General features: G+C 66.4%; 1 protein-coding gene across 11 annotated transcripts; it reads left to right on the top strand.

Annotated features, from left to right (window-relative positions):
• The first annotated feature begins 121 nt into the window (after positions 1 to 121).
• LOC309600811 (major vault protein) lies at positions 122 to 14,510 on the top strand. 11 transcript variants are annotated; one of them, XM_082333415.1, is made up of 18 exons: positions 122 to 239; positions 1,139 to 1,182; positions 1,302 to 1,456; positions 2,334 to 2,529; positions 3,564 to 3,687; positions 3,758 to 3,889; positions 4,641 to 4,735; positions 5,279 to 5,515; positions 6,209 to 6,334; positions 6,514 to 6,672; positions 7,618 to 7,868; positions 9,901 to 10,098; positions 10,472 to 10,610; positions 10,898 to 11,109; positions 11,405 to 11,521; positions 11,628 to 11,754; positions 11,838 to 12,026; positions 12,367 to 14,509. In XM_082333415.1, the coding sequence occupies exons 3-18, from the start codon at positions 1,338 to 1,340 to the stop codon at positions 12,508 to 12,510; spliced, it is 2,565 nt and encodes an 854-aa protein (XP_082189541.1). In that variant the 5' UTR covers positions 122 to 239; positions 1,139 to 1,182; positions 1,302 to 1,337; the 3' UTR covers positions 12,511 to 14,509. The 11 variants fall into 11 exon arrangements, with proteins under 11 accessions (XP_082189541.1, XP_082189549.1, XP_082189550.1 ...); XM_082333423.1 differs by having other exon boundaries at positions 1,139 to 1,237; XM_082333424.1 differs by having other exon boundaries at positions 122 to 245.
• The last annotated feature ends 5,988 nt before the right edge of the window (positions 14,511 to 20,498 follow it).

Below are 20,498 nucleotides of genomic sequence, written 5' to 3'. Positions count from 1 at the left end.
CCCTCCGTCCCTCTGTCCGTCCCCCGTCCCTCTGTCTGTCCCCCGTCCCTCCGCCCCGCCCACCCCTGACCCCGCCCCCTTCCCCCGCCCACCAATGGGAGCGCGCCCCGGGCAGCAACGGCCAAGATGGCGGCACCGGTTGCCCAGCAACGCGACCGGGCCGGGGGCTCCCGGCCTGCGCTCGCCGGGGATCCGGTTCCCCGGGGCCGGGGCAGGGACCGGGACCGGGACCGGTACCGGTACCGGTACCAGCACTGACCCCTCCGTCCCCTCCCGCCCCCCGGGGCCGCTCCGCGCCGAGCCCGGCCCCGCGGCCTGGCCCTGCCTGGGAAATCCCGGCCTGGGCGGGGCAGCGCGGGCGTCAGCGCAGCGCGGGGGGGCAGATACAGCCGGGGGGGGGGGGCAGATACAGCCGGGGGGGGCAGATACAGCCGGGGGGGGGGCAGATACAGCCGGGGGGGGGGGGGCAGATACAGCCGGGGGGGGCAGATACAGCCGGGGGGGTAAATGTGCCCCGGGGGGCGGGTTGTGCCCCGGGGGGGGCAGATCCCGCCCCGGGGGGGGTAAATGTGGGCCCATGGGCGGGCCCCGAGGGGCCGGGCCCTGCCTGCGGCGGGGCTGGGCCTGCCCGCGGGCTCTTCCGGGCTCTGCTGCCCCACGGTGAGCTCTGCTGCCCCACAGGGAGGCCTCCTGCCCCACGGCGAGGTGGTCTCCTACCCCCCAGGGAGGTCCCCAGCCCCACGGCGAGGTGGTCTCCTGCCCCGCGGCGAGGTCTCCTTCCCCCCCCAGCCCCATGGCAACCTTGCCAGCCCCACAGCAAGGTCTCCAGCCCCACGGCGAGGTGGCCTCCTGCCCCACAGGGAGGTCTTCTTCCCCCCCCCAGCCCCATAGCAAGCTCGCCTGCCCCACAGCAAGCTTTCCCACCCCACGGCAGGGCCCCGGCCACCCCACCCTGCCGTGAGCTCCTCTGCCCCACGGCGAGCTCTTCTGCCTCTCCCCCAGTGACCCTGGCTGCCCCACAGCGAGCTTTTCCCACCCCATGCCCAGGCCTCTCCCGCCCACTGTGCGCCCCACGGCGAAGTCTTCACCCCTCCACCGTGAGCTTCTCCACCCTACAGCAACCTTTTCTGCCCCACAGCAACCTCGTCAGCCCCACGGCAACCTTCTCCACCCCACGGCAAGGTCTCCTGCCCCACCGCAAGCTCACCTACGCTCCGGGAAGGTCTCCAGCCCCACAGTGAGGTCTCCTGCCCCACGGTGAGGAGGTCTCCTGCCCCATGGCAAGGTCTCCTGCCCCACAGCAAGGTCTCCTGCCCCACGGCGAAGTCTCCTGCCCCATGGAGGACCCCGTCATCCGCATCCCCCCCTACCACTACGTCCACGTGCTGGACCTCAACAGCAACGTCACCCGAGTGGAGGTCGGGCCCCACACCTACGTCCGCCAGGACCATGAGAGGTGGGTGCTGTGGGGCGGGGGGGCATGTCTCTGGCTATAGGGCCCTGGGGGGCTCTATAGGGCCCTGGGGAGGGACTCTATAGGGCCGTACAGGGCTGGGGGACAGTTTGGGGGCTCTGTAGGGTCTCTATAGGCCCCTGGGGGGGGTTCTATAGGGCCCTGGGGGCTCTATAGGGCCGTGCAGGGCTGGGGGGGTGGTTGGGGTCTCTGTAGGGGCTCTATAGGGCCCTGGGGGGGCTCTACAGGGCGGTACAGGGCTGGGGGGGTGGTTGGGGGGCTCTATAGGGCCCTGGGGGGCTCTATAGGGCCATGCAGGGCTGGGGGGGTGGTTGGGGGGCTCTGTGGGGCTGTAGGGGCTCTATAGGCCCCTGGGGGGGGTTCTATAGGGCCCTGGGGGCTCTGTAGGGCCGTACAGGGCTGGGGGGGTGGTTGGGGTCTCTGTAGGGGCTCTATAGCGCCCTGGGGGGGGCTCTATAGGGCCATGCAGGGCTGGGGGGGTGGTTGGGGGGCTCTATAGCGCCCTGGGGGGGCTCTATAGGGCCATGCAGGGTTTGGGGGCTTTTTAGGGGCTCTATAGGGCCCGGGGTGGGGCTCTATAGGACTGTAGAGGGCTGGGGGGGCAGTTAGGGGGCTCTGTAGGGGCGCTATAGGGCCGTAGGGGCTCTATAGGGCCCAGGGGGGGCTCTATAGGGCCCTACAGGACTGGGGGGGTGGTTGGGGGGCTCTGTAGGGCTGTAGGGGCTCTGTAGGGCCCTGGGGGCTCTATAGGGCGGTACAGGGCTGGAGGGGTGGTTGGGGGGTTCTATAGGGCCCTGGGGGGGCTCTATAGGGCTGGGGGGCGGGCGGGCTCTATAGGCGCCCCACGGGCCGCCCCCAGGGTGCTGTTCGCCCCCCGGCGCATGCTGGTGGTGCCGCCCCGCCATTACTGCCTGGTGCTGCACCCGGTGGCGCGGGGCCCGGCGGGGGCCGTGCTGGTGGACGCGGCCGGGCAGGCCCGCCTGCGGCACGCCGACCTCGAGGTGCGCCTGGCCCGCGAGCCCTTCCCGCTCTACCCGGGCGAGGAGATCCAGCAGGTACCTATAGCCCCTGCCGCCGCCCCGCCGCTCCCCAGGGCTCCTCCGGCCCCTATGGGCCCCATGACCCCTCCCTAACCCGCCCCATAGCCTGCCATGGCCACCTATAGCCCCTATAGCTCCTCTGGCCTCTATGGGCCCCATGACCCCTCCCTAACCCGCCCCATAGCCTGCCATGGCCCCTATAGCCCCTATAGCTCCTCCGGCCCCTATGGGCCCCATGACCCCTCCCTAACCCGCCCCATAGCCTGCCATGGCCCCTATAGCCCCTATAGCTCCTCCGGCCCCTATGGGCCCCATGACCCCTCCCTAACCCGCCCCATAGCCTGCCATGGCCACCTATAGCCCCTATAGCTCCTCTGGCCTCTATGGGCCCCATGACCCCTCCCTAACCCGCCCCATAGCCTGCCATGGCCCCTATAGCCCCTATAGCTCCTCCGGCCCCTATGGGCCCCATGACCCCTCCCTAACCCGCCCCATAGCCTGCCATGGCCACCTATAGCCCCTATAGCTCCTCCGGCCCCTATGGGCCCCATGACCCCTCCCTAACCCGCCCCATAGCCTGCCATGGCCACCTATAGCCCCTATAGCTCCTCCGGCCCCTATGGGCCCCATAGCCCCCCCCCGCGTCCGTGTGTCCCCAGGGCATCACCCCACCCATGTCCGTGTGTCCCTGGGGCATCACCCCCCCATGTCTGTGTGTGTCCCCCCGTCCGTGTGTCCCCGGGGCATCACCTCCTCCGTGTCCGTGTGTCCCCAGGGCATCAGCCCCCATGTCCGTGTGTCCCCGGGGCGTCACCTCCACTGTGTCCGTGTGTCCCCAGGGCATCACCCCCCCATGTCCGTGTGTGTCCCCCCGTCCATGTGTCCCCGGGGCATCACCTCCACCATGTCCGTGTGTCCCCAGGGCGTCACCCCCCATGTCCGTGTGTCCCCAGGGCATCACCTCCGCCGTGTCCGTGTGTCCCCGGGGCATCACCCCCCATGTCCATGTGTCCCTGGGGCGTCACCCCCCCATGTCCGTGTGTCCCCAGGGCGTCACCCCGCTGCAGGTGGTGCTGGCCGACACCGCCCTGCGCCTGCGGGCCCTGCTCGACTTCGAGGCCGAGGATGGGACGCGGGTGGTGGCGGGCGACGAGTGGCTCTTCGAGGGCCCCGGTGAGCGGGGGCGGGGGCGTCCCCCCCTTGGGGACCCCGGGGACCCCGAGCTGACGGCGCCGCCCCCCAGGCACCTACGTCCCCCGCAAGGAGGTGGAGGTGGTCGAGACGCTGCAGGCCACCGTCATCGGCCACAACCAGGCCGTGCGCCTGCGGGCGCGCAAGGAGTGCCTCGACCGCCGCGGCGCCCGCCGCGTCACCGGTAGCGCCCGCCGCCCCGCCCCGCGCCCCCATGGCACCCTGCAGCACCCCTGGGACCCCCGCCCTATAACCCCCACCCCGCAGCGCCCCTGGGACCCGCACCCCACCCCACAGCACCTCTGGGACCCCTCCGTCACCCCATAACCCCCACCCCACAGCACCCCTGGGACCCCTGCCCCATACCCCCCACCCCAGCACCCCTGGGACCCCTGCCCCACTCCGTAACCCCCTCCATCACCCCGCAGCACCCCTGGGACCCGCACCCCACCCCACAGCACCTCTGGGACCCCTCCGTCACCCCATAACCCCCACCCCACAGCACCCCTGGGACCCCTGCCCCATACCCCCCACCCCAGCACCCCTGGGACCCCTGCCCCACTCCGTAACCCCCTCCATCACCCCGCAGCACCCCTGGGACCCCCAGCCCACCCCATAACCCCCCTCCCACCCCACAGCACCCCTGGGCCCCCATCTTGTCCCCCAGCACCCCTGGGACTCTCTGAACCCCCGGGACCCCCATCCCAGCACCCTTCGCATCCTCCCACCCGCCCCTGGGGACCCCCCAGCACCCTCAGGGCTGCCGGCCCACCCGTAGCACCTCCCAGCCTCCAAGGACGCTCCAGATCCATAGGTCCCTCAGCACCCCACGGTTCCCCCCGCGCCCTGACGACCCCTGGGGTCCCAGCACCCCTGGGGCTCCCGGTTCCCCCCGAGCCCCCCAGCACCCCCAGCACCCGTCCCCCTGCTCCCAGGCGAGGAGTGGCTGGTGAAGCAGGTGGGTGCCTACCTGCCCGGCGTCTACGAGGAGGTGGTTGATGTCGTGGACGCCTACATCCTCACCGACAAGGTACTGAGCACCCTGACCCTGGCACCCATGGGTGAGCGGGCCCCTCCGGACTGGGTTTGGGGGTCCCCTGTCCCTATTCCCCCGCCCCCATGGGTGACAGGAGCCCTCCAGGATGGGCGAAGGGTCCCTGTCGCCCCTTGATCCACCACGGTGGGCACCCTTGCGCCCACGGGTGACAAGGACCCTCCAAGGGGGGCACCTGGGGGGTCCCTGCAAGCCACCCTGTTCCTGTGGCCGCTGCACCCACGGGTGACGAGGGGGTCCCTGTTCCCCCTGCCTCAGTGGGTGATGAAACCCCCCCCCATCCCCCCTTTCCTGCTGCACCCATGGGTGATGAACCCCCCCCCGGGATAGGTTTGGGGGTCCTGCACCCACGGGACGCCCAGGGTGGCTTTGGGGGGGGTCCCATGTACCGGTTCTGCCCTCGTGGGTGACGAGGCCCCTCGGGGGTGGGTTTGGGGGTCCCGTCACCCTCTCTCCCTGCGCCCGCGGGTGCCCAAGGCCCGTTGGGGCCAGCTTCGCCTCTCCCCTCGCCCACCGCAGAAAGCCCTGCACCTGCGGGCGACGCGGACCTTCGAGGACGAGCAGGGCCGGGTGCGGCGGACGGGGGAGGAGTGGCTGGTGACCCAGGCCCAGAGCGAAGCCTACATCCCCGAGGTGTTCGAGGAGGTGGTGGCCGAGGTGACGGTGACGACGGTGGGACCCCGGCAGTACTGTGTGGTGCTCGACCCCGTGGGGCCCGACGGGCAACCCCAGCTGGGCCAGCAGCATGTTATCAAGGTGGGCACCCGAAGGTGGCCCCTGGGGACCCGCAGGTGGCCTCCGAGGGACCGAGCGGAGCCTTAGCTTGCCCGTGGGTCTCCCGAGGAACCCTAAGACCGGGACGTACCGCCGTCGTGTCGCTGGGGGACCCCGAGGTGCCCCGAGAGACCCAGGACCTGAGCGTGGCCCCCAGGGCCGCTTGGGGCGCTCTGAGGGAACCTCGTGTGTGCCTAGGTGGCCCCAAAAGTCTCAAAGGTGGCCCCAAGGGCCCCCCCGAGGTCTCCCCAAAAGGCACCCCTGAAGGACTCTACCGTAGCCCTGAGGTGTCCCCAAGGGTCCCGAAGGTGACCCAGGGGCCGTGGGGACCACGGGTGGCCCTGACGTAGCCAAACGCGTCACAAAGGCGGTCTCGGGGACCCCAAGGCACCGACGTTGGCCCCGATGCCCTGCTGAGGGACCCTGAGCTCCCATAGGAACCCATGGGTGGCCACCAGGAACCAGAAGTTGGCCACGTAGACACCCCTGAAGGTCTCAAAGGTGGCCCCCAGGGACGTCCCCGAGGGTCCCTAACGCACCCGTGTCCCTGCCCTCCGTCCCACCATGTCCTGCTGTCCTTCCCCCGTCTCCCCCCGTGTCCCCAGACCCCTGCCCCACGTCCCCACTGCTTTGGCACCTTCCCGTCCTGCTGGTGACGTGGCCCCGCGTCCCCAGGGGGAGCGGTCCTTCTTCCTGCAGCCAGGCGAGCGGCTCCAGGCTGGCATCCAGGATGTCTACGTGCTCTCCGAGGATGAGGGGCTGCTGCTCCAGGCGCTCCAGACCATCAAGGACACCGATGAGGTGGCCCAGGGGACACCCGGGGAGCAACTGGGATGACCGGTGGGGTCGGGGGACAATGCGTGGGGGGGGACCCGGGAGCCACGGGGGACGGTTGGGCTACGTGAGGGACTCCTGGGGGATCGGGGGGGGGGTCCCCGCATCCCCAGGCCGGCCGCTGACGCCAGTCCCCGCGTTCCCAGGAGGGGACGGAGGTGATGCGGCGGGCGGGTGACCGCTGGCTGGCCCGGGGCCCCCTCGAGTACGTGCCGCCGGCCGAGGTGGCCGTGCTGGAGCGACGCCGGGCCGTGCCCCTCGCCGACAACGAGGGCATCTACGTGCGCGACATCCGCACGGGCAAGGTGCCCGCCCTGGCGCCGCGGCTCCTATAGCTCCCCTGGAGCTCCTGGTACCCCCTAGAGCTCCCTCTTGGCCCCTATAGCTCCCTTATAGCCTCCTTGGGGGCTGCCTATAGCTCCCCCACAGCTCCCTATAGCTCCCGTAGGCTTCCAGAGACCCCCTACAGGAGCTCTCTAGAGACCACCTATAGCCCCCCCAAACCCCTACGGCTCGCCCACAGCTCTCTATAGCGTCCCGCAGCCCCCCATAGACCCCTGTAGCTCCCCCCTAACCCCTATAGCTCCCCCATAGACCCCTATAGCTCCCCCCAATCCCTATAGCTCCCCCCTAACCCCTATAGCTCCCCAACCCCACTAGAGCCCCTTATAGCTTCCCATAAGTCACTCCCCGTAGTCCCTATAGCCCACCATCGTCGTGCAAGCCCCTATAGCCTCCCGTGCGCCTTCCCAGTGCTCCACATTCCCTTAGTGCCCCCCATACCCTCTCCCAGCGCTCCCAGTAACCATACACCCCATCCCAGTATCCCCCCCACTGCCTCCCAGTGCTCCCAGTATTCCACGCATGTCATCCCCGTGCCCCCAAATGCAGTCCCAGTCTCCCAGAACCCCTCTCAGTGCCCCCAGATATGCCCCACACCTCATCCCAGTGCTCCCAGTACCCCATATACCCGCTCCCAGTGCCTCCAAACCCCATCCCAGTTCCCCCAAACCCTCCCAGTAGCCCCCCCCACATCCCAGTGCTCCCAGTACCCCATATACCTGCTCCCAGTGCCTCCAAACCCTCCCAGTACCCCCCCACCACATCCCAGTATCCCTTATACCTCTCCCAGTGCCTCCACACACCCCTTCCCAGTGCTCCTGTTGCCCCCCAAGCCCCTCCCATGGCGTTCCCCGACCCCGCAGCGGCTGTCCCGGCCGGGCGGCGCCCTGAGGTGGCTCTGGGTGCAGGTGCGGGTGGTGACGGGCCAGACCTACATGCTGACGGAGGCCGAGGAGCTGTGGGAGAAGGAGCTGCCCCCCGCGGTGGAGGCGCTGCTGGCCGAAGCCCAGGGAGGCACCCACGGCGCCGATATCGGGGGCCGCTCCTCCTCCAGCCCGGACCTCGGGGTCCCCCAACGTGACCGCACCCGCGCCGTCACCTACCAGGTCCCCCACAACGCCGCCGTGCAGGTCTACGACTACCGGGAGCGGCAAGCGCGGTGAGCGCCCGTGGTTACTGGGCGCAGGGGAGGAGGGACGCGGCGGGGATGGAGGAGGTGGTGGCTGGGGGGGGGAAGAGACGGGGATGGAGGAGGGACGGGGGGGGGCTGGGCACTGGGTGACGTTGCTGTGACCCCTGGGCTGGTCCTCGGTGCGTCCTTGGCACGTGGCCGCTGTCCTTGGCCTGTGACCGCTGTCCTTGGCGCGTGGCCGCTGTCCTGGGCCTGTGACCGCTGTCCTTGGCGCGTGGCCGCTGTCCTTGGTGTGTCTGTGGCCAGCTGGGCCCAACGCTGGTGGTGCTGGGCCCCGGGGAGCGAGGTGACGCTGTGGGCACCGCCGCGGCCTTGGCACATGACCCACGCCCTTCGCGTGGTTTTGGCGCGCGCCGGAGCAGCGAGAGGAGAGAGTCGGTGGCGTAGGGCCCTGGGGAGCAAGTGACAGCGCAGGGACTCTCGTGTCACGGCACGTCCTTGGCTTCAGTCCGTGCGAGTCGCGCTCGGGGATCCCGGGCTCCAGAGGCCGGAGGGAAAGTCGGGAGCGGGGAAGACGCGCCCTTGGGAGGAGAGGTTCAGCTTAAAGAATATGTAAGGAAATGTATAGGCCCATGAGCCCTGCTGGGCTGCAACGACGAGTGCTGAAGGAGCCGGCCGATGTCACCGAGAGGCCACTCTCGATAATCCTTGCTCAATCCTGGCGATTGGGAGCTCCAAGGCTGGAAAGGTCACCCTCACCTTCCAGAAGGGCAAGGAGGAGGACCCGGGGAGCTCCAGGGCGCTCAGCCTCTCCGCCGTCCCTGGGAAGGTGATGGAGCAGCTCAGCCTGGAAACCCTTTCCAGGCGGGTGAAGGACAGGAGGATCCTCGGGAGAAGTCGGCATGGATTCACCAAGGGGAGGGCGGGCTTGGCCAACCCGAGAAACGTCTGCGATGAAGCGACTGGGTTTGGAGACGAGAGGAGAGCAGTGGCTGTTGCCTGCTGGGACCTCGGGGAGGCTTCGACACTGTCTCCCACAAGATCCTCACGGAGACGCTGATGAAGTCTGGGCTGGATGAGCAGTGAGGTGGGCTGAAAAGCGGCCGAGCGGCCAGGCCCAGAGCGTGGTGACCGATGGCACGAGGCCCAGTTGGGGGGCAGGAACTAGCCGTGTACCCCAGGGATCGATACCGGGTCCAGTGCTGTTTAACATCCTCATTAACGCTCCAGACGACGGGGCAGGGTGTGCCCTCCGCCAGTTTGCAGATGATACCAAACTGGGAGGAGTGGCTGGTACTCCAGAAAGTCCTGCTGCCATCCTGAGGGACCTCAACAGGCTGGAGGAATGGGCTGGCAGGAACCTCATGAAGATCAACAAGGGGAAGTGCAAAATCCGGCCCCTGGGGAGGGACAACCCCAGGCACCAACATGTGCTGGGGGCTGAACAGCTCAGACCTGGGCCTCCTGATGGACACCAAGGTGACCACAAGCCAGCAGTGTTGCCAAGGTGGCTAATGGTGGCCCGGGCTGCGTTAGGAGGAGTGTGGCCAGCAGATGGAGGTGATCCTTCCCCTCAGCTCAGCACCGGTGAGGTCCCACCTGGATGCCGCGGCCAGCACTGGGCTCCCCAGTACAAAAGAGCCATGGACGTACTGGAGGGTCCAACAAAGGGCCACGAAGATGCTGAAGGGACTGGAGATCTCTGACCCCCCGCTAGACGTGGTCCTGGGCTGTTGGTGGCCCTGCTTGAACGGCGGGGCTGGACAAGACGCCCTTCAGGGGTCCCTCCGCACCGCAGCCACGCTCTCATCGTGGCATCCCGTGGTTCCGTGACGTGTCTTTGGCGCGTCCTTGTCTTGTCCCCTTCGTCCTTGGCACGTCACCGGCGCCCTTGGTCCGTCACAAGGTGCTGCTGGGCACCCGCGTGTCGTCACTCCAGCAGGGTGGCTCTGACGCTCTTGGGCCTGTGCTCGGCGTGTGCTCGGCGTGTGCTCGGCGTGTGCTCGGCGTGTCCTTGGCGTGTTGCCCGTGCCCTTGACGCGCTCTCGCCCTCTGGCAGGGTGGTGCTGGGCCCCGAGCTGGTGGTGCTGGGCCCCGGGGAGCAGCTGACGGTCCTGTCCCTCTCGGCCGGCCGCCCCAAGCGCCCCCACGCCCGCCGCAGCCTCTGCCTCCGCCTCGGCCCCGACTTCTGCACCGACATCGTCACCATCGAGACGGCCGACCACGCCCGCCTCCAGCTCCAGCTGGCCTACAACTGGTGGGCGGGGCTGGGGGGGGGCAGGGCTTCGGGGAGGGGGCTCCGGGGCAGGACTTGGGCCGTGGGGCTGTGGTTAAACTGGGGGTGGAGCTGGGGACTTGGGGGCAGAGTTGGGTGGGGTGGGTGGGGCTAGGAAAGGGGGTGTGGCCTTGGCCTTGGGGGTGGAGCTTAGGTCTTCAGGGTGGGGCACTGTGGGGGCGGGACCTCTGTGGAGAGGGCATGGCCTACAGCCAGGAGGCGGGGCTTGGCAGGGAGGCGGAGCCAGGTGCCAAATGGCCTTGGGGCAGGGGCGGCCGTGAGTGGGACCAGGGTGGGAGTGGCCCGGGGTGGGCGGGGCCTGAGGGTGGATTCCCCCCTCCCCCCCCACCCGCAGGCATTTCGAGGTGCCGGAGGACCCCAAGGCCCTGGGGCGCCTCTTCAGTGTCCCCGACTTCGTGGGCGACGCCTGCAAGGCCCTGGCCTCCCGCGTGCGCGGCGCCGTGGCCGCCGTCACCTTCGATGACTTCCACAAGGTCTCGCTCAGCCGCGTCCCCGTCCCCCCACCGCATCCCTGTCCCTGTCCCCCCACCGCGTCCCCGCCTTCACCCACCTCACCCACGGCCGCCACCAGTGCCCCCCTCCGTGTCACCCCGGGTGGCCCCGATGTCCCCGTGACTCCCCAATGTCCCAAGAACTCAATGAGGTTGACCTTCTCAGCCGCGTTTGGGTTTGATGAAGCCCCGCGTGCTCCCCCCCCCCCACCGTGTCCCCGCCATCCCCGATGTCCCCAAGCGTCTCACGTGCCCCTGCGTGTCCCCAGAACTCCAATCGTCTCATCTGCTCGGCCGTCTTCGGCTTCGACGACGGTGGGCGGCTGCGGCAGCAGGTCCGCTTCGCCCCCAACGGGCTGGTGGTGACGAGCGTCGACATCCAGAGCGTGGAACCCGTGGACCAGCGCACCCGCGACGCCCTGCAGCGCAGCGTCCAGCTGGCCATCGAGATCGCCACCAACTCCCAGGAGGCCGCGGCCAGGTCCCCACGTCCCCCCGTGTCACCTTCCCCACTCCCGCCTCCCCTCCCTCCTGGACGCTGCCAGGTCTCGGTGTCCCTCGCGTCCCCAAATGTCCCTCCCTGTCCCCCGCGCCCCGCCACGTCCCACCTACCCCCTAGGTCCCCCCGCGTCCTCCGGTGCTTTCCTCCCTCCCCCCGTGTCCCCCGATGTCCCCTGCCGTGCTCCCCGTACCAACCGTGTCCCCCCACGTCCCCCGTTTCCCCGCCGCGTCCCCAACGTCCCCCGTGTCCCTGCCCCTCTGTTCCCCGTCCCCAGGCACGAGGCGGAGCGGTTGGCGCAGGAGGCCCGGGGACGCCTGGAGCGCCAACGGCTCCTGGATCAGGCGGAGGCCGAGCGGGCGCGCAGGGAGCTGCTGGAGCTGGAGGCCCTCAGGTCGGCCATCTTCCCAGCACGCACTGGGGTCGCCCGCCTTCCCAGGGGGCGCCGGGGCGGGGCGCGTGACTCCACTTCCTCCTCCCTCCCCCCTCCTCCTCTTCAGCGCGGCGGTGGAGAGCGCGGGGGCGGCGCGGGCGGAGGCGCAGGCCCGGGCGGAGGCCGCCCGCATCGAGGGCGAAGCTGCCATCCTCCAGGCCAAGCTGAAGGCCGAGGCCATCGCCATTGAGACGGTGCGTGGGGAAGGGCGGGGCCCCCAGCGAGCCACGCCCCGGGGCGGGGCACATCCCGACACCGCCCCTCCGTCCCCCGACAGGAGGCGGAGCTGTCGCGGCTGGAGCGGGTGCAGGCCCAGGAGCTGCGGGCGCAGCGGGCGCGGGGGGAGGCGGAGGCGGCGCGGGCCCAGGCGCTGGCGGACGTGGAGGCCTCGCGGGTGCGGGAGGTGGCGGCCGCCCTGGGGCCCGAAACCATCCGGGACATCGCCCGGGCGGGGCCCGAGCTGCAGGTGAGGGGCGGGGCCTCTGGGGGCGGGGCCTCGGGGGTGGAGGAGGGGGAGAGCTCTGTGTGGTGGGTGGGCAGGGGGTGGAGCTACCTGGAGGGGGTGGTGCCTGAAGGAGGTGTGGCCACCTGGAAGGGGTGGAGCCTTGGCTGGGGGTTGGGGTCTCTGTGGGGTGGGCGGGGCTTTGCTGGGCGTGGCACCCTCTGGGCTGCTGGCAGGGGGTGGGGTCTTCAGGGGGTGGAGCTTCTCTTGGTGGGGGTGTGGCCCGAGGGGGGAAAGGGGTGGGGTTTTGCCATGAGGGGCGTGGCCTGTTGGGAGGCGTGGCCAGCACCGTGCCCACCCCCAGGTGAAGCTGCTGCAGGGCCTGGGGCTGCAGTCCACCCTCATCACCGACGGCACCGCCCCCCTCAACCTCTTCGCCACCGCCCGCGGGCTGCTGGGCTTGGCCCCGCCCCCAGAGAGCCCCGCCCCCCGAGGCCCCGCCCCCTGAGGGCTCCAGCATCCCACACTCCCTGGGACCCCCGGCCTCCGGAGCGGTCGGAACCAACCCAATAAACCAAGCAGGTGGCAGCAGTGGAGTCTGCCGGCTGGTGTGACATCATAGCGACGCAGTGACGTCAGAGGTGGCAGCGCTCAGAACTGCGGCGGCGTGACCACGAACTCCCCCGCGCTCACGGGGCGGGGCACTGGGGGGGCTGCGATGTCAGCGACGAGGGGTCATCGCCCCAGGGGTGTCGGGAACTGTGCGGTCAGCAGTTGGGGACGGCGTGATGTCACAGATGACGCCAGGGCTCCTTAGGAAGGCGGCCCGGCAGGACGGGCTAGGGCAGGTTTTTGTGCGCCGGCCCCTTTTCATCCTTCCATTTCCCCCTGCTCCCCCCTCCCCCAATCCTCCGGGGCCTCCCCTCCCCACCACCCCGCGTGCCGCAACGCTGCCTCGCGCGTCCCCGGCGCCCCGCGACCCGCCCGCGCTGCCGCTCACCCCTCACTGGGGCCGTTGGATCCGCGCCGCGGGGCTGAGCCTTTCCCGGGCTTCCTTCGGCTCCCTGATCTGCGTTCCCACCTGCTGCCGGGCCCCCGCGCTCCTCTGGGATGTGGAGACGCAGGAAAGGGCCTGGGGGTGCTGGTCAACAGCCGCTGAACGTGAGCCAGCAGTGTGCCCAGGTGGCCAAGAGGGCCAGTGGCACCCTGGCTTGTATCAGGAACGGTGTGGCCAGCAGGAGCAGGGAGGTGATGGTGCCCCTGCGCTGGGCACTGGTGAGGCCGCCCCTCGAATGCTGTGCTCAGCGCTGGGCCCCGCACCCCAAGGCGGCCATGGAGGGGCTGGAGCGTGGCCAGAGCAGGGCAGCGAGGCTGGGGCAGGGGCTGGAGCACAAGGCTGGGGAGGAGCGGCTGGGGGAGCTGGGGGGGCTCAGCCTGGAGAAGAGGAGGCTGAGGGGAGCCCTCATCGCTCTCTGCAACGGCCTGAAAGGAGGCTGGAGCCGGGGGGGTCGGTCTCTGCTCCCCAGGAACAAGCGATGGGACGAGAGGGAACGGCCTCAAGCTGCGCCAGGGCAGGGTTGGGTTGGGTATGGGGAAAAACTTCTTCCCCCAAAGGGCTGCCAGGGCCTGGCCCAGGCTGCCCAGGGCAGGGGCTGAGTCCCCACCCCCGGGGGTATCTAAAAGCCGGGGAGATGTGGTGCTGGGGGCCGCGGTTCCGTGGCGGCCTTGGCAGCGCTGGGCAAGCGGCTGGGCTTGATGATCTTAAAGGTCTTTTCCAACCTAAATGACTCCCTGATTCTCCTGGCCCTGTTGGCCCCACGCTGGTAACGACCCCATGCTCAATAGCGGATTAGACCGTAGGCATTGGAACGGGCGCAGGCCAGGCGAGAGGAGACGTCCCAGGCATCCCTGACGCGCCCGCGCCTCCCTGCACGAGAAGGGGAAGAGTCTGAGGCCCGGCCGGGCAAAGATGGGTGTGGGAGGCACCCGCACAGCGCCAGTTGGTGGAAGAAATATTGGAGAAGCAAAAGCAAAAAGCAAAAGCGAAAGCTGCCTGGGTCGTTGGCACGTCTGCGGGGAGGGGAGGGGAGAGGGAGGGCTGTAACCAAACCAGCCCCGCTCTGCCCCGACCCCTCGCCGAGGCGCGGCCCAGCGCTCCCCGGGGGCCGCGCCGAGCTCGCGCCACGCTTTCCCTCTCCTCCCGCCAGCGCCCTGGAGAGACGCGGGCTCCGTTTGCCGCTGTACTTGAACCGCCGCGATCGCTCCCGCTTCCAACTCGAGGGAAGAGACCAGCGGAACGAAGCCGAACGCGCGCTCAGCCACGGGGAAAACCCGCACCAGCCTCGGCCCCAGTGACCCCCAAACCTCCTTCCTCCGCCCCGCGGACGGAGGCTGAGGAGGGGCTTTATGCCGGGGGCTGGCACCGGGGCGCCGATTCTCCCTGGTCACGCCCGCTGCCTTTAGACCAGGCAAAACCCCGAGAGTTGAAGCCCAATTAACCACGGCGGCCTCCAGAAGCTTCCAAATTGCCTTTTTTTCCCCCCAAAATAGTACTTCTAGAGAGATCTGCCACGCGCTCCTGTGAGAAGCGATTTGCGCGGCCTGCGTTTTGGGAGCGGGAATTACGTCGGGAACAGCAGCCGACCGCGGCGCGGGACGGCGCGGCGCAAGCGCGACGTAAAACCTCGCGTGCCGCCCGCGTCAGCCTCCGCAAGCAGCTCCGCCCCGGCCTTTCCCTCTGCGGAACGCCGACAGCTGGGGCGCGAGTTATGCTCGGCTGAGGGAAAACCCCACGTTTCCAGTCGGGGATTCCCCTTCGGAAAACTTTATTTAGTTCAGGATTATTTACTAGGGCTCCTGGTTTGTCAGCAAACCCTCCCCTCTCCCCACCCCGGCAAGGCACAATAAAGCGGCGCGGTTTCTCCCCGTCAGTCAAACGTAACCCGCCCCTCGCCTCCGGAGGTGCTGGCACCTCCCGTGACCCAGGCGGGAAGCGGCAAGCAGAGCATTCCCGGGTTTCCTTTTAAACGCGATGGTGCAAATTGGTTTAGGTGACCTCTTCCCCTCTCCAGGAAACAGAAATGCAAGGATGCGACTTTGAAACAGCCTTCGCCTTCCGTGGGGGAGGCGAAAAATCCACAGCGCCTTTTTCATGAGTAATTGTTCGGTTGTGGGGGGGAAACTAGAATCTGGTGGGTGGCTGTGCGTTTGTCGGGAGAGTTTCTTCCAGGTTACGCAGTTCCCTGCTGTGACACGGCACGCTACGATACCCGGGATGGACATCCAGCGCCTGGGATGGACATCCAGCGAAGCAGGCATTTTCTTCTACAAATCCTGAAGAAGAGAGAACTCCCAATGACAAAAACACGCGGGCCCCGATTCCACGGGCCGCTGGTTCGAGTGGTCGGCAGGACACTTCACGACATCTACAACGACGAGCAGCTGGGGACCGGGTGACAAGCGTGAGTTTCCAAAGCATTTCAGAAAAGTCTTGACGTTTTCCACAGATTCTTCAAATTTCAGAAAAAAATCATCTCTGTTGAGCTCGGGAGAAACAAAAGCAACCACCTAATACCTTCTCCGCTCACCCGTTGAGTCCTCCCGACGGTCGCAAAGCCGCCAACGCAGCAGGTCAGCATTGATTTGATGCAACCGGTCTGTTACAGCCAGGAATCCTGCGAGAGAACAGATCCAACATCAGAGGTGAGCTTGTTTGGAAAAACGCAGCACAGTTTGGCAGAGTAAACGCAGGAAGATCTCAAAAAGCCCCACGCCGCCTCCCACAACACCGCAAGGGAGATGGAACATTCCCAAAAGATTTGGGCAGCGCCGCGCAGGCAAAGCCGTCGCCATTTCCAGCATTTTAAGGAGTATGCGAATAGGAATAACAAATCTGACCCCTCCGGGAAATGCCAGCTCTCAACGCAAAAAGGAAAAACAGATCGCCAGGATTAAGCCCAGAGCTCGACCCAACACCTCAGTGGAAGAAAACTCAAACCGCGGCCCCGTCTCCTCGCGCTGGGCTACAATTTGCGACAGCCGTTCAATTCCGCAGCTTGGAAAAGCGCCGAGGGCGCAAAAACAGGAGCTTCCTGGGTCTCAGAGTAATTCTAGAGCTAAAGCGGGGATAGACATCAACGCCAGGTCAGATAATACATGCCAACGCTCATCACCGACCCAGGAAGGCAACCCCCTCGGTCCTACCCAGGGCTGCCAAGCGCGACACGCTTTCCTCCGGAAACAGGGCGCCGCCTTGTTCGCGCCTGACACCGCCAACGTATTTCTCCCTGGAAACGGGGCCAGAGAGACGTTACGCACGCTCTCAAGCCGCCGGCTGGGAGCCCTGGAGCCTTTTGGGTGGTGTTTTTCACCACGGATTGCAGGAGAAAGAAAAGGGAAGACGGAGGAGACGGTGGGAAATTTAATCTACGACGGGGAGCGCTACGGTGAACAAACACGACCGAGACCGAGGCCTTTCCCGCGGAGGACAAGCACCCACCAAATAAATAACCGCTGAGCGGAGCGGCGTAGTTCGCAGGAAAATCCTGACCCCTGCTGTGAGGAGCGAGTGAGCGAGGGTCGCTGCTCTTCGTAACAGCACAGCTGCGCGGAAATAAGTCGGTACTTACGCAGCCGCCTTCCCTTGTCCCGAACGAAGCTCCGCAGCCCGCCCGCTCCTCCGCGGGTAACGCGCCCGGCACCGCTCCTCTCCTCGCGTCCCGGCGCGGCGCCACCTTGGAAAAGCAGCAGCGCGGCCGCGGTCTCAGCTCGGGGGTTCCGCGCCCGGGGCCGCCGGCGCAGCCCGAGGGCACCCGGCCCTTTCTCCACCCACCCCCCCCAGCAAATCCCTCCCCACGGCGGCCGAGATGAACCCTGGCTCCCCGCTCCGACCAGCGGAAGACCCAGACCGAAACTTTAGGGAGCGGGAAAGCTCCGCTCCTTGCTAGGAGATTCCCTGCAGCAAGAAGCTACGCCCACTGCCAGTGTCCTTCTAGAATACCCCCGGGGGTATCTAAAAGCCGGGAGATGTGGTGCTGGGGGCCGCGGTTCCGTGCCGGCCTTGGCAGCGCTGGGCAAGCGGCTGGGCCCCACGGTCCCCAGGGCCTGTTCCAACCCAAGCGACCCCCGCTCCTCAGCTCCGCAGCCCGCCCGCTCCTCCGCGGGTAACGCGCCCGGCGCCGCTCCTCTCCTCGCGTCCCGGCGCGGCGCCGCCTTGGAAAAGCAGCAGCGCGGCCGCGGTCTCAGCTCGGGGGTTCCGCGCCCGGGGCCGCCGGCGCGGCCCGAGGGCTCCCGGCCCTTTCGCCCCCCGCCCCTCCCGGGGAGGCCGAGGGGAACCCCCGGCTCCCAGGCCCCACCGGGGAACCCCGCGGACGCCCCCCCCGCTGGATCGGAGGCGACCGGTCCCCAAGCCGCCCCCGCCCCGCGCCTCCGCCCCGGCCCCGCCGGCCGCCGCCCTCCGCGCAGCACCCACCGCCGCCGCCGTCCCCGCCGGAAAGAGCTGCCCGCCGCCGGGCCGGGAGGGAAGAAGCGGCCGCCGGACCCCGCGGGAGCCGCCCGCCGCGTTCGCCTGAGCCGCGCCGGAGCGGCGGAGCGGCGGCGGGGCCGCGAGGGAGCCGGCGATCCGGTCGGGCGACCTGCGGGCGGGGGAAGGACCCCGCCGCCGGGCGGGAAAGGGCCCGGCCCGGAGGCGGCTCCTCAGCGGCTGCGCGGGGAGGGCGAGCGGGCCCCGCGCCTCCCGGGTTGAGCCCCGTTCTCTGGTGATTGAGCCCACTTCTCTGGTGGTTGAGCCCCGTTTTCTGCTCGCTGCCGACCTTGGACCGCGGCCGAGGCGACGCCGCGCCGGGCGGGAGCGCCATTTTGGGCTGTAAATGGCAAAAGCAACGCGTAATGGCGCAGAGCGATCGCCCGCAGCCCTCACGGCGCTCCGCAGCCGCCTGCAAGGGGGCCGGAGCGAGGTCGGTCTCTTCAGGCTTAACCGGCTTTGAATGTGACAAGCACCAGATGAAACGTGGCGCGTAAAGGAGCTTAAACAACAGCGTAAAGGAGTTCAAACAGCGACTTCGGTTTGGTTGGTCCGCCCGCCCTTCGGCAGCTCTGAACAGCAGCAATGCTGACTGGGGAAACCGCAGCCCCCGACAGAGAGGCGCTTTATTCTGCATCTACGGTTTTGCCCCCACCTCACCCTGTCTGGGGAGCTTGGAGAATGAAATAAAATTTCCAGGGGTTATAGTTGCGCAGTGAACCTCGGTTTATAGGAAATATGTCTCCTTGGAAAGGTAAGATCGGTTCTTAGGTTTTAGAATCCCAGCGGACACAGAGTTTATCTAACCGTTTGGTCTAATCTTCGCTTTAGGTGAGGTTTCTTTTTCCACTCTGTATTTTTTATTTCTTGTTCCACCCTAAACCATTCCATGACTGAAAATAAGGTCTGTTCTGGGGTTTGATCTTTCGGGGTGGTGGGTATTTGGGGGGGGGGGCCGTGGGGGGGGAACAAGGGGCTTTTCTGAGGTGTTTTAATGGGGGTTGGGTGTTTTTTTAAATACAGCAAATCCTCACCCAGGACACGACAATATCGACCTCCCCGCAGGTAAATAAGGTGGCGGTTTACAGCTTCATTAAGCAACGACAATGTCATTGCCGGTGACAGGCACCGCAGGCGAAGGGACCGTCCCGAGGCGAGGGTTTGGGTGAGTGGCGGCAAACGAATTCCCGCAGGGCTGAGGTGGGAAGGGAGCTCTGGGGGTCAGCGTGTGCGGCCCCCGCGCAAGCAGGGACGCCCCAGGACGGCGTCCGGTTGGGTTTTGACTGTCTCCAAGGATGGAGACTCCACGGCCTCCCTGGGCAGCCTGTGCCAAAAAGTGTGTGTCCTTGTGTTCAGGTGAGATTTTATGTGTTTTAGAACCATAGAATTGTTAAGGTTGGAAAAGACCTTGAAGACCATCAAGTCCAGCCGCTAGCCCAGCGCTGCCAAGGCCGGCACGGAACCGCGGCCCCCAGCACCACATCTCCCCGGCTTTTAGATACCCCCGGGGGTGGGGACTCAGCCCCTGCCCTGGGCAGCCTGGGCCAGGCCCTGGCAGCCCTTTGGGGGAAGAAGTTTTCCCCATACCCAACCCAACCCTGCCCTGGCGCAGCTTGAGGCCGTTCCCTCTCGTCCCATCGCTTGTTCCTGGGGAGCAGAGACCGACCCCCCCGGCTCCAGCCTCCTTTCAGGCCGTTGCAGAGAGCGATGAGGGCTCCCCTCAGCCTCCTCTTCTCCAGGCTGAGCCCCCCCAGCTCCCCCAGCCGCTCCTCCCCAGCCTTGTGCTCCAGCCCCTGCCCCAGCCTCGCTGCCCTGCTCTGGCCACGCTCCAGCCCCTCCATGGCCGCCTTGGGGTGCGGGGCCCAGCGCTGAGCACAGCATTCGAGGGGCGGCCTCACCAGTGCCCAGCGCAGGGGCACCATCACCTCCCTGCTCCTGCTGGCCACACCGTTCCTGATACAAGCCAGGATGCCATTGGCCCTCTTGGCCACCTGGGCACCCTGCTGGCTCATGTCCAGCGGCTGTCGACCAGCACCCCCAGGCCCTTTGCCCCGGGCAGCTCCCAGCCGCTCCTCCCCACGCCTGCAGCGGTGCCTGGGGTTGCTGTGTTCATCTCTTGCTATGGTTTATCCAGTCGTTATCCATGTCAGAAAGAGGGGAACAGGCAAAGATGGCGGCTGTCCCTGAAGGTAATTAAATCGTTCTCGCTGAATAAAGAGCTGTAGCATCGTAGTAGACGCTAAGGGAGGAATCGTGACAGGGAAGAATTGCGTGGTGGCGATACTGCAGAAGGAGATCGGGGGATGTCGGGGGACTGGGGCTAAACGTGAGCCCATACTGAAAATGAGTTTGTATCATTTATCATTTGTTTCTATAGTTTAACATAAGTTTATACTTAAAATGAATGTATATGAGTTCATTTTTTTTATAGTTGATGTGAGTTTAACATGAGTTTATTCTTCAAATGAGTTTATATGAGTTTATAGTTTATAATTTATTTTTTATCGTTTATGAGCTTAAACTTTAATTTTTTAAAATGTTATAGTTTATATGAGTTTAACATGAGCTTATACTTAAAATGAGTTTATAGTTTCCTTAATTTGTATAGTTTATATGAGTTTAACATGAGTTTATGTGAGCTTATAATTTTTTTATTTTTATAGTTCAGATGAGTTTATAATTTTTTTATTTTTTATAGTTCATGAGTTTACCATGAGTTTATACTTAAAATGAGTTTATATGAGTTTATACTTCATATTTTTTTATCTTTTATAGTTTGAGGGTTGTTTTTATAGTTTATACGAGTTTAACATGAGTTTATAGTTAAAAAGAGTAGATATGAGCACGTTTTGCCAGGTTTTTTGGTTTTTTTTTTCCAAAAAAAGGCTAATGACTCCCCGTTGTGCCACACTTCTGTCAGTACAACCTACGCAAGGCAATAAATCCATGACACTCAGTGCTGGCGCTGTCTCACC

Source organism: Platalea leucorodia (assembly GCF_965183815.1).
Source record: "Platalea leucorodia genome assembly, chromosome: 25".
NCBI classification, from domain to species: domain Eukaryota; kingdom Metazoa; phylum Chordata; class Aves; order Pelecaniformes; family Threskiornithidae; genus Platalea; species Platalea leucorodia.
The sequence above is the reverse complement of the archived record's forward strand: the minus strand, read 5'-3'. Positions and strand labels throughout refer to the sequence as shown.